The following is a 14,382-nucleotide window of genomic DNA, read 5'->3' as shown; positions in this document are numbered from 1 at the left end:
CCTCCCCTTACCCTGACCATTTCCCCCCTGCTCGGGTCCTGACCCAACTGTACAGCGCCTTGGGACGTCCTCCCGACGTGAAAGGCGCTCAATAAATGGAATCTTGTTGTTGTCTTGTTGTTGTCATACTACTTGCTATCTAAGAGGGTGGTTGCTTTGAAGGCACCAGCTTCTACACTATTTACACACTCAGGTGTTCACATTGCATGAACAGCCATCTTCGGATATGAAGGGCAGACAATATTTATTTAGTACACATTGTTAATTTCACTTGAGGAATTCATCACCTAAATCTCGGACGACGCAGAGCTCTCCTAGTTCAGGTTGTGCCATTAAGCGATATGGCTTTGTGTATTTCGCCCACAAAATACATACAGCCATATCACTTTACAGTATATCCTTCTAAGTTCTTTGAGACTTCTTGATGATCTGATAAAGCACTGTATTAAATGCAAGGGTTATTATTACTGTAAGGAAATGTTCAGTCTAGACCGTGATCTCAAGCACCCGAATGGAATAATTTACATTATTATCAACCCCATTTACTCTCCAGCACTTATTCTTTAATACACAGGTTACACAACCAGAAACAGAGTGATTTTGCATCCAGCAATAAATCGATTTGTAGTGGGAAACCTCATTTCCACCTGTTCCTAATCATATTGGCCAGGATTTAGACCAGAGACATTAAAATTGATCCTTAATATTGTTTGGGGTATCCACATGATCACTTAAGAACTTTGAAGGGATTATTTCTGAGTAGATGAGCTCTGCCCTACATTTGTATGTAAAGGTGTGAAATAATGTGTTAAATAATAAAAAATAATCCTTCATATAACATCGGGAGGACTTAATGTGATTTCGTAGGAAGCTGCTTCACAGAATTTATTGTGTGGTGTAGTGATTGTTGAATAGGCAGACAATTAGCACACAGCAATAGCACACAAGCAACCAAACTCATTTTATTTGGGAAAATGATGACCAGGGCACAAAGAGAAATTCCCTTCTCTTTTCCAATCGTGCCATGGGATTATGTAACCTCCACCCAAACAAGCAGATTGGTTTAATGGCTCAGTTCAAGGTCAGTACCTCGAAAAATGAGGGTCTACCCCAGCACTGTATTGGAGTGTCAGCCTAAACTGTATGAACTTGAACTCACAACCTTTCGACTCAGATGTGGGAGTGCGATCAACTGAGCCAGGCTGGCATGTGCTTCCTAACCCATCATTTTCAGTTTTGTATCTGTCTTGGTAATCAGGTTCCAGCGCAGTATACCTACCCACCGTACTTATTAATGATAAATGTTATTGAATAGTATCAAGTGATATGTCCCTTATTCAATATTCAGCACACAAAGTTTGAAATCCCAAACATGTAAAGTTATTATCAAACTGAAATGACTTCACCACCCCTGCTTCAAATGGACTGGTCCTCTGATGGTCCCACGGGCTGAAGCTTGGATTATCTGCACAACTCATGACGTCATCCAGTGGAACAGTTCATCTGAAAAAAGGGAGAATTATACTTTGAGGTATAAATTCAGGATTTTGAATGTTTTGCTTTGATAAGGATTTAGGTTCTCTTGCAATTTGTTAAGTATTAAGAATGCCATGAAGGGCATTGATCGAGGCAAGGAATTCCCTCTTGTTCTGTAGGATGTTATAAATATCTGTGTTATCCTACATTGTACTACAGCTCTCAGAATGCTGAACAATTCCACCTACATTGCTCCACCATATATATGTATATATAATAATGTCACAAATTTACAGAAAATTATTGATAAGGTTGCTGTAGCAACATAAATGGGTGCATTTTTAAAGCTGTAACAAACATTCCAGGCGGAGGATAGAGTTAAAGATCTGGCAGTGGATCCAGGCCAGGACTCCAACTGCTGTTTTTCTTTGTTCGTACATACACTGAGTAAACGTTTGATGTCTGTTAAGGGAAAAGTGATAACACATGTGCGAGTACACCCGCTCAAAACCATGTTGAGTAAATGTTCAGTAATTTAGACGCATTAGAAGAATCCCACATCTGTGAATGGATCCTGGCTTCTGTTTTACAGCAGATAATGGTGCAGAGCTACACCTCTGTCTTCCTTTCAAGCTGGTGGCTATCAGACCTCCTGTCTGTCACCTGCTGTGAGAAAGGATGAAGAAGCCCAGTAGTCAATTGCGAGCCTTGCCAGGGCTCTTNAAAAAAATACTTCTGACATGATCAGTTGTCAATCATATTCAAGTGCAAACGAAGTAAGCTGATGTGTTTTCACAGTCCTTACATGGAGTAAGGAAGAAAAAGGGCTTATTTCAACCAAGTCTGTAAGACAATAAATGCCTCTCGCCTAAACTCCATCACCTCACACCCGTCCTCTCCACGTTCCCTCACAAAACCTATTTCTTTCATGTGCCTTGTGCAACTTCCTCCTGCTACCACGCCCACTCCCCCACCCTACCCCAACCCCCCCAACACACACACACACACACACTTCCCACTTTTCTATTTTGCTCGAGTTTCCACGTTGTTTCCATAGCGCACTTTAAAACGTTGTAACGTCCTCCAGACATGAAAGGCACTATACAAATGTAATGTATTGTTATTGTATGTAAAGAACAACAACAACTTGCATTTATTTATATGGCATTCTTCATTGTTAACGTCTCAGAGCCGTTTAAAAGGCACGCTACATAAATGCAAATAGTGTTGTTGATTTGTTTTCTAAACAGTCCTCTTTTGAAGGTGATAAACTATCCTTCCCTGGGTGCAATGATCCTCCAGCACTTCATTCAAGTTGCCGTTCTTTAAGTGGGATCTTTGGCAATGAGCAATGGGTAAATCCATTGAGCTTGATCCTGTCCTTACCTGGAAGTCATGCTTACGCATTTCAGGAGGAGAGAGGTAACCAGACAAGAATGGGGAGAGGGAACCCTGGCTGTTGTTTTCATTCCTTGGCTTCAGAATTTACATCCCTGTTGTGATCCAGCTGAGTTTAGCTAATTCAGCACAGCCTAGAGAAAATAGTCTTTATTTTTAAAGATATAAACATTTGGAAAATATATTGGATAAATAAAATATAAAAACAGGTTCCAAAACTTGAATTTGGGATGATTTGTTAGTGTTATTTACGATACACCCGCTGTGAATTTCTGGCTTTCTGTTTTAAACTGAATTGATTCCCAAGCAGCTTTCAGTTAATAGGAATATATAGCCAGTTGAAGTGTTTGAGGAAACATCTTTTGGAACCCAAGTGCAAGCGAATCATCCACTGCAAAAGTCATTCATTTGCTAATAAAGCAGTGTAATCTCAATGTAATTTGCTGTGAGCCTGTGCTGGTTTCATAATGTATTTAAAGCTCATGAGGAATTCATAAAAGATTCATAACTATAGAATCTTGAATGTACCAGGATATGACTTATGCCAACTCAGTGAACTCCATTCCAATGTCAAACTTTTCTAGGGCTTTTGTGAAGGATTATGGTGAAAGGAAATACTCAGCACACGGCATTGCTTAGCAAGGGGAGTACCTGGTTATTTACAGGATAATAATCTTTACATTTGATGTAATTAACAATAAAATAATACTTAAATTTCACCTTTCACATTAGGCATCTCAAAGAGCTTCACAAGATATAGTGTAAGCTATCTCATGAAATGAGTTGTGAAACATCACATTTTTCCCCCGATATAACAATAATAATCCTTGCATTTGACATAGTAATTACTGTGAAGTTTAGTAACTGTATTTTACACATCAAAATGCCACATGAATTGGATGATCAATTTACCCAAAGGATTCATAGCCAGATCTACAGGAGAAACTCCGATCATTTATCAGTAGTATCATGGGCTCCGAACAGATAGATAGAACTTCAGTTTAATGCTTCATTCAAAGGATGGCACTTCCAACATACAACAATCCCCCAGACTTGGAACCACTGTTAGTCTAAAATGTGAGCTCAAAATACTGATGTGAGGCTTGAACACACAATCTTTTGACCTAGAGACAAGAGTGCCACAAACTGCGCTAGGCTGACACCATAGGAGTCTATATTTATAAATGCTTTATCATTGCCATACATTTCTATGGTTCTATCATTGCATATAAGACGCATTTCTTTTTATGAAAAAAGGTCCAGTGAACTTTTTAACTTACCTAGGGAGGAAGTAGACTCACGTTTCAGGGATGTGATGATGCGTTTGACATGATTTGCATCATTGTGTTATATGGTTATGAACAAACCGCCAAAAATGTACATAACGTTTTAAATGAAGGTGCTGCTGCTTTCAGTTTGCTTATGGCTCCCTGTTGGCTGAGTTTAGTAAGTTCACTGCTGAGTGTGGAATTGAGCCACACAGACCAGAAAGATCTCTATGCTGAGTCAGCTGATCTTTCCCTTGGGAAGCAATATGAGGGGTTACATTTGTCTCAGTGCTCCAGATCTGGGAGGATTAAGCCAAAATGCATGATCACTACCTAGTGGATCATGATTGAAAGTGCATGAATGTGAGGTCAGATGAGAAAAGCATTGGGCTCAGCTATGATCCCCTCAAATACCCGTTGACATTCAATCTCTAAACTCATACATGCAGAATGGCCACGTCGATGAATTACCGAGAGTAGCTATACCCATGGAACCAAACTCCAATAAGACTCATTGCCTCCTGAGACCCAGAATTCCTCCTATCTTACTCTGTAAAACATTTTGTCTTAAAATGTAAGATGCGCAGACTGGTGAACAATTTTTAAGTTCAGTCATTAGATGGAAGAACGTCCTTAAGAATATTCTGAAGTGGATCGATTTTCAGAATGGGTCTTACTGACCACTGGTTACCAAAAGGATTATTTGAAATGATTGTGTTTTGAACCCCATTAATAAGAGCAAATACATTTTAAAAGCTATGATTTAGTCAACACAAAAATAGGTCTTGCTGGATGAGGCTAAGGAAGGCATTCCAGTGGTTTCTTCATTATAGAAGATTTCTGGATTTATGACTTTAATAGTCAACAAAATACATTATATATCCCAGTATATTTCTATCTATAGATTCTCTGTTTGGGCAGATAGCTCTCTGTATTTACTTCTACGCTGAGGTTTTTTAATTCAGCCACTCAATATTCCACGTCTTCAGACCTATACGTAATGCATGCCTTGAATTAATTACCCTGCTCTGTCATTCTGTGTTTTAGGAGGTTGTAAAACACCATCCAAAAAGAAAGCTACCTCAGTTGGAAAATCAATATGAAAAGGGTTACTAAATGTTTCTGGAGGAGGGGGGGTGGGGTAGGATGGGGATTTTTAACGTGGAAGCTGCAGAATGGAAATTTCGATTCATGCAACCAAGAAATTTGACGACAGAAGTTGCATATGCTAACTAAAATCAATTCTTTGGGGAACTTGGATGCCAAATTGGTCAAAACACTTCATAAATCATTGCAATCAATATGATGCTCCTTTTTATGAAAGAGGTCACAATCCAAATGTTGTTGGCTGCATGAACAAAAAGCCTACGTAATCCCTATGGAATTCATACATTCATGTCTTGTGATGTGTATTACTTTGAAATTCTTTTTCACAGTACTTCCACAACCCTTAGGATTGGTTGCATTTTCTCATGCATCCCAGTATTTTGAAACAACAAGGAGGCAGGAAATGAATCAAGACTCAATGCAATGCTGATCACGATGAGTTCTGTCCCATTAAAAATGTCTGTTTAGATTAATATTTTATCCTTTTTACATTCTCTCTTCAGATTATAAACTTTAACAGCATTCTGGTATGTGCAGCTCGCAGCAAAGCATACCAGTTAGGGTAATAGCTCACAAGTGTACTCAGTAAAAGACTCAAATTCTTGCAAGAATATCTAGGTTTCTGGTTCATGGATCTTTGCTTTCCATTGTCTGTTTGTGGCAAACCAGCTTTCAGTGAACAAAAGACCCCACATGCTATCCGTATGTCTAATATACCTATCCGTATCTGTACTTGTACATCTAAGCTATCTATTGAAGGTCATGATACATACAACACAATTGTCACTCACATAGTGCCTTGCACAGGAAGATGATGTTTCAAAGTGCTTCACATGGCTGATTGGGCATACAAACATTGCCGTCAAATAGATAGGTCTAAAGGTGATCTTTAAAAGTGGGAGAGATGGGACAAGGCAGAAGGGCCCACAATGGAGTTCCATAGAGAGGGGGCACAACGGTTGAAAACTCACCCACAGATGGTTTTCACCATACAAGTTTGTAGGCACCTAGTCCTCTTTAAAAAAACAGGCGGATCACCTATCTCTTCAACTACACCTTCAGTCACCTCCCCCTACTGCCCCTTTCTCCCTCCCCAGTCTGGACTCCAACAACTCTGTCTTTGTACAGTTCTTTGCGACATTTTTCTACTTGAAAGGTGCTATATTGTTATATAGACACATGTACAGGGGGAAGCAAAGAAAGGCCCAGGGCCCCATCAAATCCATTACTGGGAAATTCTCCGACTCCACCCTCCATACCACAATCACATCACATCCATTACCGGCTCTTCAGTTCATAGTTCAATAGTGCAAGGCTGTATACACCCAGCTAGAACTCCATCCTTGAGATCTGCCTCTCACATATATGACCCACTCAATTTGATAAATACCCACAATTTGATACTTTATTTTCAGGTATTCTTTAATCCATGTCTGCTTCTGGTTTAATGTGAAAACCAGACTGCTACTCTGCAGATGTTGTAACACTAAATTTGAAAGGCATTTTATGTGCTGCAGTTAACAAACACAAAGAGCATCCTTATTAGATTATTTTACACTAACTGTAGTCAGTTTTAATAGTTATTCGTAGGCAGTGCAGTCTCCAGTCTGTTCTTGTATTTCTTCTCTGTAATAATAGTCAATATTCATCCTACAAACTGAGAGGTTGGGGTTAGTTTACTGCATGTTTGCCACTGGGATGTGAACTGGATGAATAGTATGATGGGATCCTCTCTCTACTAGCAATAATAATCCCGTGTGAAATCAATTCTGAGTGGGTGAATTCATATTACAAAACTACTCATAATTTGGCACAGGCTCATCAATTTCACTTAGAAAGGTCACAAAGATAATAGCTCTGGGGATATGGAAATGTTTATTGCCACAGTGATTGTTCTTCTGATGTTGCTGTTAAGATGCTGAGAGTCATTTGCCAATGATAAAAGTTACTGGTCACCAATTTCAGGGCTATAAAAAAGTTTTACAGTAGACACCCCATGGCTAGGTATCAGTGGTTTGGGCTTGCCAAAGAATACACAGTCACTACATTTAACTGAAAACTTTGTGAAAACACTGTAAAGTGCTATGAGTTGTTTTGATGTGAAAAGGTGCTACTGTATATAAATGCAAGAATTTTTATTAAAAAAGTAATGTGGTTAATCATGAGATTAAAAACTATAGGGTTTTACAGCCTTGAGGTGAAATAGCAGCCTATAATATTTGAATTATCAGTTTTTTGTTTTGCACTATTCCATCCATAGGCTGATAAGTTGAATGATGACAAGTTGAATGATGACAGTGGGCTGGCTTTGGGCCCAGGATTGTCCACTATGATGGAATTAGAGTGAGAGCTGGGAGGAAGTATGGCTAGACAATAACAGAGCAGAATTTTCTGTGGATGTGATATCACCGTGATAATTAACATAACAATTATCATCCAGATCAAAATCACTGCCATGTTACATATGGATGGATGTTATTTTTCTTAGTAGTACTTTTCTTTCTTAGTAATTTCAAACTTCCTTAGCTACTTTTTGCAGGAGGTTGATATTTTGTTTACCAGGTATTTTGTTGGTTGATGTTCATACCATTTCGTCTTTACACCAATATAAAAATGTTTACAAATTGTCCAATGAATATATTTAGCTACATTGTTGTGTTCAATCAGGTACTCTGATTGTGTTAGGGCCAGATTTGATGACAATATGTGGTAGAACGTTTCTTGTGTTTGATGACATATTTGAGATTTTGGATCAATGTTTCTTTTAAGATCTTATTTTCATAATAACGGGTAGTAATAGATTGGTTTGTGCTGATATGAGGAGAGCTTGTTTCGGCTCTCAGATCCCCATCAGTACAAATTGTAGCTTTGATTCATATCTAGGCCTTGTTCTTTAATTTCTCTTGGAAATTGACCATGCACGTTTCTTCTTAAGCAGGGTCTCCTTGGAGCTGAACTGGCTCCAAGGTGAGATGCTTGGCAATAGAATGTCAGAATCGAGCCAGCCCTCTGTGGCAGTCTTGGTAATCCAATTCCTGAGCCAAGTGGTTCCACAGTATTCCAGAAAACTTCTGATGACAGCAATTTCATTGGCAGGACCTGGAAGGGCAGACCAGTCACTTGGGGTAGGGAGTCATCCCACTCAGCTCCTGTTAACCCTGCAACCTAAAGCCCTAATGGGTAGGATGGTCCTAACGGGAAAGCTTGCCAGACAGCAATATCATTGGCAAGCTGTGCGGTTTTAGCTGGTTAGACTCTACTTGTACCCCAGTGCACACTCAGGAGTCCCCAAGCTTTGGCTCTTACCAACCTGCACCTAATACTTTCTGGAATTAGGTAAGCAGGATGTGTCCCTCCAGGGAGGAATTGCGCATTCCCTTCCAAAAATCTGTCTCTGGAATTTTCATGTATAAGTGGGATGGATGGAAGTCCTAGTTTGGTTTGTATACTCTTAAGTACCATGGTGGGTGTTCACATGGGTCAGACAAAAAAAACGAAAAAAACGCCTGACCAAAAAAATATATATTTTCTTCTCCCATTTTTCTACAGGATATCACTTTCTTTTTAAGGGCAATTGTCATTCCACGTATACATTTTGTTGGTTCAGATGAGCTACTTTCTATATCTTTTCGATGGATGTCATGGTCTTGTTTGATCTTGATTGCTTCTTTAATGAGAAAAAAAATATTTTTATTGTTTTCATGTTTTTCAATCATTTTGATACAATCATTGGAGTTTCTTCTGATATATTCAAACTAAACCTACATTTGTTCATTTATAAGATGCTTCGATTTCAATCAGGCCTCTTCCTCTTTCTTTTCTTGGTGTATAAATATGTTAGACATCAGTCTTTATATCATTATTATTATCACATACCTTATAAACCATGGAAGTTATGCACAGCAAATTATTATGAATAAAAAGGATATAGATTGTGGTATTTCATAATGGGAGGCATTGGCCCATGGAAATCCTACTCCATAGGTGGGTCACATTGAAATAGAATTTCTTCGAATCAGCATGACATAGTTCCGATTATTGGAAAGGGCTCGCTAGTTAGATCATTGGATTCCTTATTAAGGAAAGACGTGAAGTTATATTATAATTTAGACCCCACTGTGATGAAAATATGAAGTAGGAAGTGCTGGTGCTATTAAACTTTTTTTCAATCTTTGAATCTACCAAATTCCAGGATAAATCTAACAAATGCATGTTTTGTGAGTCTTCCAGGAATATTCCATTGCAGAAAATCTTGTGCAGGAAATGACTGACCTTTTAGGATTTAGCATTTGATGAGATGCTAACTGGAATAATAGTTTAAGCTTTCATTTAGACACTAAGGATTCACTTATTCAATCATTGATACATTTGTCATCAATCTTGTTCACTTGCATAGCAAGTCTCTGAAGGACAACAGGATTCACTTCTTCTAAACATGTTTACAGCTGTTACTTCTAGAATTCCGAAAACATTTCTGTTCTTGATGGGTGGGATTCAATGATGTCCCAATTGGATGAGATAAAAGAAATGGAAATGGACAATGTGGCATATGATGTGATATTTACCATCTAATGTGATAGTTGTCACCATTGATGCCACATTTTTCTCGTAATTAGCATTCTGGGTTCTGTATAAACAGTAGTGGTTTAGCATATAATTATCTTGTATGGTGAAAGTTTATTTAATGAATTATTAATTTATACTGGAAGCTTATTCTCAAGAATTCAAACTGACCATCATAATGCCTATAAATGATGACATGAGTACATATAATTACATAAAATGTTACAGCGCAGAAACGGGCTCAACTAGTCCGTGACTTGTATGCATACTCCCTGTGAACCTCCATCTCCCCGTAATTCACTATATATGCTGGTTCCATTTTGGTTTGTTTGCTTTTGTAAGGGATTTTAACTCAATAAAAAAATTCAAAAAAACTTAAAACTACAACTTATATGAAATGTAGATGGTTCATAGTTCATGAAAGAAAGGGGGTGAAGGAACAGAGACCTGGGGGTTCATATAAGTAAATCTTTGAAGGTGGCAGGACAGGTAGATAAAGCTGTAAACAAAAAGTATATGGGATACTAGGCTTTATAAATAGGGGCATAGATTACAAAAGTCAGGAAGTTATGATGAACCTTTATAAAACATTGGTTAGGCCTCAGCTAGAGTACTGTGTTCAGTTCTGGGCACCACACTTTAGGAAGGATGTCAAGGTATTGGAGAGGGTGCAAAGGAGATTTACCAGGATGGTACCAGGAATGAGGGACTTCAGTTATCAGGAGAGGCTAGAGAAGCTTCCTTGAAGCAGAGAAGGTTAAGTGGAGACTTAATAGAAGTTTTCAAAATTATGAGGGGATTCGATAAGGTGAGCAAGGAGAAACTATTTCCACTGGGTAACCCAAAGTCACTAGTTTAACATAGTTGTTAAAAGAAACAGAGGGGAGGTGAATAGAAATTTTTTCACACAGTGAGTTGTTCGGATCTGGAATGTATTGCCTGAAAGGGTGGTGGAAGCCAATTCGATAACAACTTTTAAGAGGAAAGTGGATAATTATTTGAGGAGGACAAGTTTGTAGGCCTATGCGGAGAGAGTGGGGGAATGGGATTGATTTGGTTAGCTCTTTTCAAAGAGCCGGGACAGACATGATGGGCTGAATGGCCTCCTTCTGTGCTGTATAATTCTATGACAATAGATTATGCAGTAGCACCACTTCTACACTATAGTAGTCATTTACTAGTAGTTTCTGCCAAACAAACAGAATTTGATGCAACCATTCCTTCCTCCACCCCACCCTCCCAATAAATAATCTTCGAGGCTCCATCAAATCCATATCTGTTATTTCCTCTTAAGGAATAACTGTAAATTACACAAGTATGTTCTTCAATGCATCTCCTCTCTACACAATAGACAAGATGGCCTTCTGTGCTGTAAATTTCTATTGTACTCGTTGCAGTAACCCAATTGCCAAGCTAACTGAGCTCAGCTAACTCGGTACAGACCACAGACAGAAATTGAACCTGGGACCAACCTAGGTCTGTGTGTGTGGCTCAGTTTCATTTTCACATTTCAGAATATTTAAATGTCAGCATACTTTGTATTCCATTGAAATGTTCTGGCGTTCATCTAAGTTTTAAAAAAAAAGAAAGCGACATTCGCAGCATTGCTGTGATGAATCAGATTTTGGCACAGAGATAGTGCCTTTTTCTGTGTAAGATGTAATTTTTGGTCAAGCTTCTTCATTTCTTCTTTGCTTTGCAACGCAGATGCTGTTAACATGGTATTGAGGAACGGAAACTGCCAAGTGCCCTTATTCGTGGAAAAAGTGAAGAGATCGTCCCAATTTTCTCTCTCTCTGTAATATGCCTGGAAAAACAGCAACTGAATTGTGATGACATGTCTTTAGCCAATAAGAAGAGAAGCTGGGAAGACCATGTGACTAATTGGCCTGTCTTTTCATTTGATTCTGTTGATTCTGGTGCAGTCTGTTGTCATGGGCTCATGGCTGATAATCTAAACCCAAGTATGGAAAGCAATGAAGTATCCAAATTGGACAAGCAGGAGCGATTTTCCAGTATTTCCCTACCAGAATGTTGCCACAACCCCGAATCCTTTGACTTTCAAGAGAAGAAGCTGTGCGACCATAGAAAAGAAGTGGATGAGAATGATAACCACGAAAGCGAGGAACGCTGTCTGCCACTGGAAGCAAGTACGGAGACCTTGGTCCATGTGTCTGATGAAAATGCAGATCTCAGCTCAGAGGACGATCAAAATGCAAGCGAGGAGCTGGATTCAGGGCAAGAACAGACACTTGTTGAGATCACCCCAGTACTGAAGATCAAACCAGTGGCCAGGAGTATGCCAGACAACTTTGAAATAGTCGTTGAACTTGATTATGATTTAGTTCCAGAAGAGGATAAGGAGGAGGATATTAAAGTGAGTGTGCCTACAGAGTCTTCCGAGGTGATAGATATGAAGGATTTACCAAAGAGAGGAGTGGATAAGAATTTGGATGTAGAAGACATCAATGCTTCGACAGAGGTGCTTCCCCAAACCGCGGTTGTTGCACAGCAGCAAAGAAAACATGAGGCATCAGAAGATAAAGATGAGAGTGAATTCACTAAAGATGTGTTGGAATCATCTGTTGATTCATGTCTTGCTGCTGACAGTGATGTAAGGGTAGTGTCAGTGGTTACCCCTGTGGAACGGATAATTGAGGCTCAGACATGTCCAAGGGAGAGTTGTAATGAAGCCATTCAGGGGGAAGTCACTCAACATGTGGGAGAGTCTCAGGATGATCCTCCTTGTCAAAATGATCCTGCAAATGTATCAAAGCAAGATCCCCCAGTTTTAAATTTACAGGAAAATACAACCAATTGCGATCCTGCGGATTGTACCATAAAACTTCGGAAGAGAAAGGTAAGAAAATATTCTCCTATTAATTTTACTCGACAATGGCACCTGATTGACTTGTTGCTCTTTTATTTTATGTGACTAAACCAATTATTATTTTCAGGTCACTCACTTAAACTGTCAAGTCTTCTGTATGGCTTTTCTCTCCTGTTCGCAGCACTGTAAGTCTAAATAAAGTGAAGCAAAAAGGTTACAGTACAAGCAGAATGATGTCGGTTTATGAAGCTTAAATTGCCACATAAAAACATCACGCTCTTAAAACTTAGTAGTCTGTCAAATATGTTATACGTCTATCCTTGACCCGTTTATTTTTACACTTCTAGCACTGCAGATGTTGAGGCTGTTATATCATGTAAAATGCATGCAATTATTTTCACTGAAGCAGCTATTCAAATGTTTAAAGAGTTGACATATGGCTAATACAAGCAGTAGATCGCCAACTTACAATAAATTACAATACACTTAACTTGGTGCCTTTCAAGTCAGGAGGACATCACAAAGCACTTTTCACAAGATATACTGTAAAGTATAATTCTGTAGCCAATGTGGAGTCCTGTAATGTATTGGTTAGAGCAGTCACCTAGCAATCAAGAGGACCTGGGTTCATTTCCTGGCCAGGGTGAAACCTTAGGCAAGTTTCTTTACTCCACTTACCTCTGTTTACCTAGCACTAAGTAGGAACCCGGTTATTAGTTGATTGGCGGATTGCTTTTTCAATGGTTAATAATCCCTCCAAAAAAATAAATTTTAAAAAATAATAATAATTTGATCACTCAATCCATGACTATTTGTGAGACACTGTTGTGTGCAATTGGCTGCTGCTTTTCACCCACAAAATATACAGTAAATACACTTTACAGTATATTCTGTGAAGCGCTTTGAGACATCTCAAAGACATGGTACTTTTTGATGGAGTAATGCCAATCTTGTTACTTTTAATTAAAGCCTTAAATTTGTAGCTGTTTTTCTGTAAGTTTCTTTTAAGAACTACAAACTGACTTTAAAATTAAGACTGAATTCAAATAATTTGTCAAATTCTGAATCCTCTAAAATAATACATAGAGTAAATCAAGACAAAAATTGTATTTTCCCCCTTCTAAATCCTATTACAATCCAAGTTTATCATCAATAGAGCACTTCTTGAGTTATTTCAATTTATCCTGCAGCTAATTTCAAGATATATATAATAATAATCATTGTGTTTGACGTCACATTAAAGGTCTTATATAATTGTCAAGACATTCCCCAGGATATACTATAAAGTTGTGTGAATTGTGGGGGTGAACATGGCAACCAATATGCATTTAGCAACGTCCCACAAACAACAATGAAGTGATTGACCTTGGTTCATTCATTCAACAGCTCATCTGAACCACAGAAACTCTGACCATGCAGTGCTCCACTAGCAATGCACTGGAGTTTATTCTTTAATAAGAAAGTCTGTGTGATATGTGTAGACTTATAAACAAAGCACTGAGTTTTGAACATTCTGGTGAACATGTGGTTTGTTTCCAAGCTCAATTTGGTCTATTTCCCTAATGAATTTCTCACTTTCAAGTCTCCATAACTGGATGTAGATATAGTCAGACTGACCTCAAGCTGTTACTCGTAAAGATCAAATGGAAAATTAGGGGCAGATTCAGCGCAATTCCTGGAGGTCAGAGGCTCTCCCCTCAAACTATACTTTATTCACCACTGATGGCATTATATTGTGAA

General features: G+C 38.6%; 1 protein-coding gene across 1 annotated transcript in view; it reads left to right on the top strand.

The window, feature by feature from the left end:
• Positions 1-14,382, top strand: part of LOC103178226 (rho GTPase-activating protein 7-like) — a 73,272-nt gene that overhangs the window by 2,459 nt on the left and 56,431 nt on the right. Inside the window, exon 2 of the mRNA XM_007892851.2 lies at positions 11,520-12,672. Within this exon, the coding sequence (XP_007891042.2) occupies positions 11,650-12,672 (1,023 nt within the window). The 5' untranslated portion in view covers positions 11,520-11,649. The remainder of the gene's footprint in view (positions 1-11,519; positions 12,673-14,382) is intronic.

Source organism: Callorhinchus milii, unplaced genomic scaffold (genome assembly GCF_018977255.1).
Source record: "Callorhinchus milii isolate IMCB2004 unplaced genomic scaffold, IMCB_Cmil_1.0 Scaffold1, whole genome shotgun sequence".
Classification (NCBI taxonomy): Eukaryota; Metazoa; Chordata; class Chondrichthyes; order Chimaeriformes; family Callorhinchidae; genus Callorhinchus; species Callorhinchus milii.
This window is presented reverse-complemented; position numbering and strand designations above follow the sequence as displayed.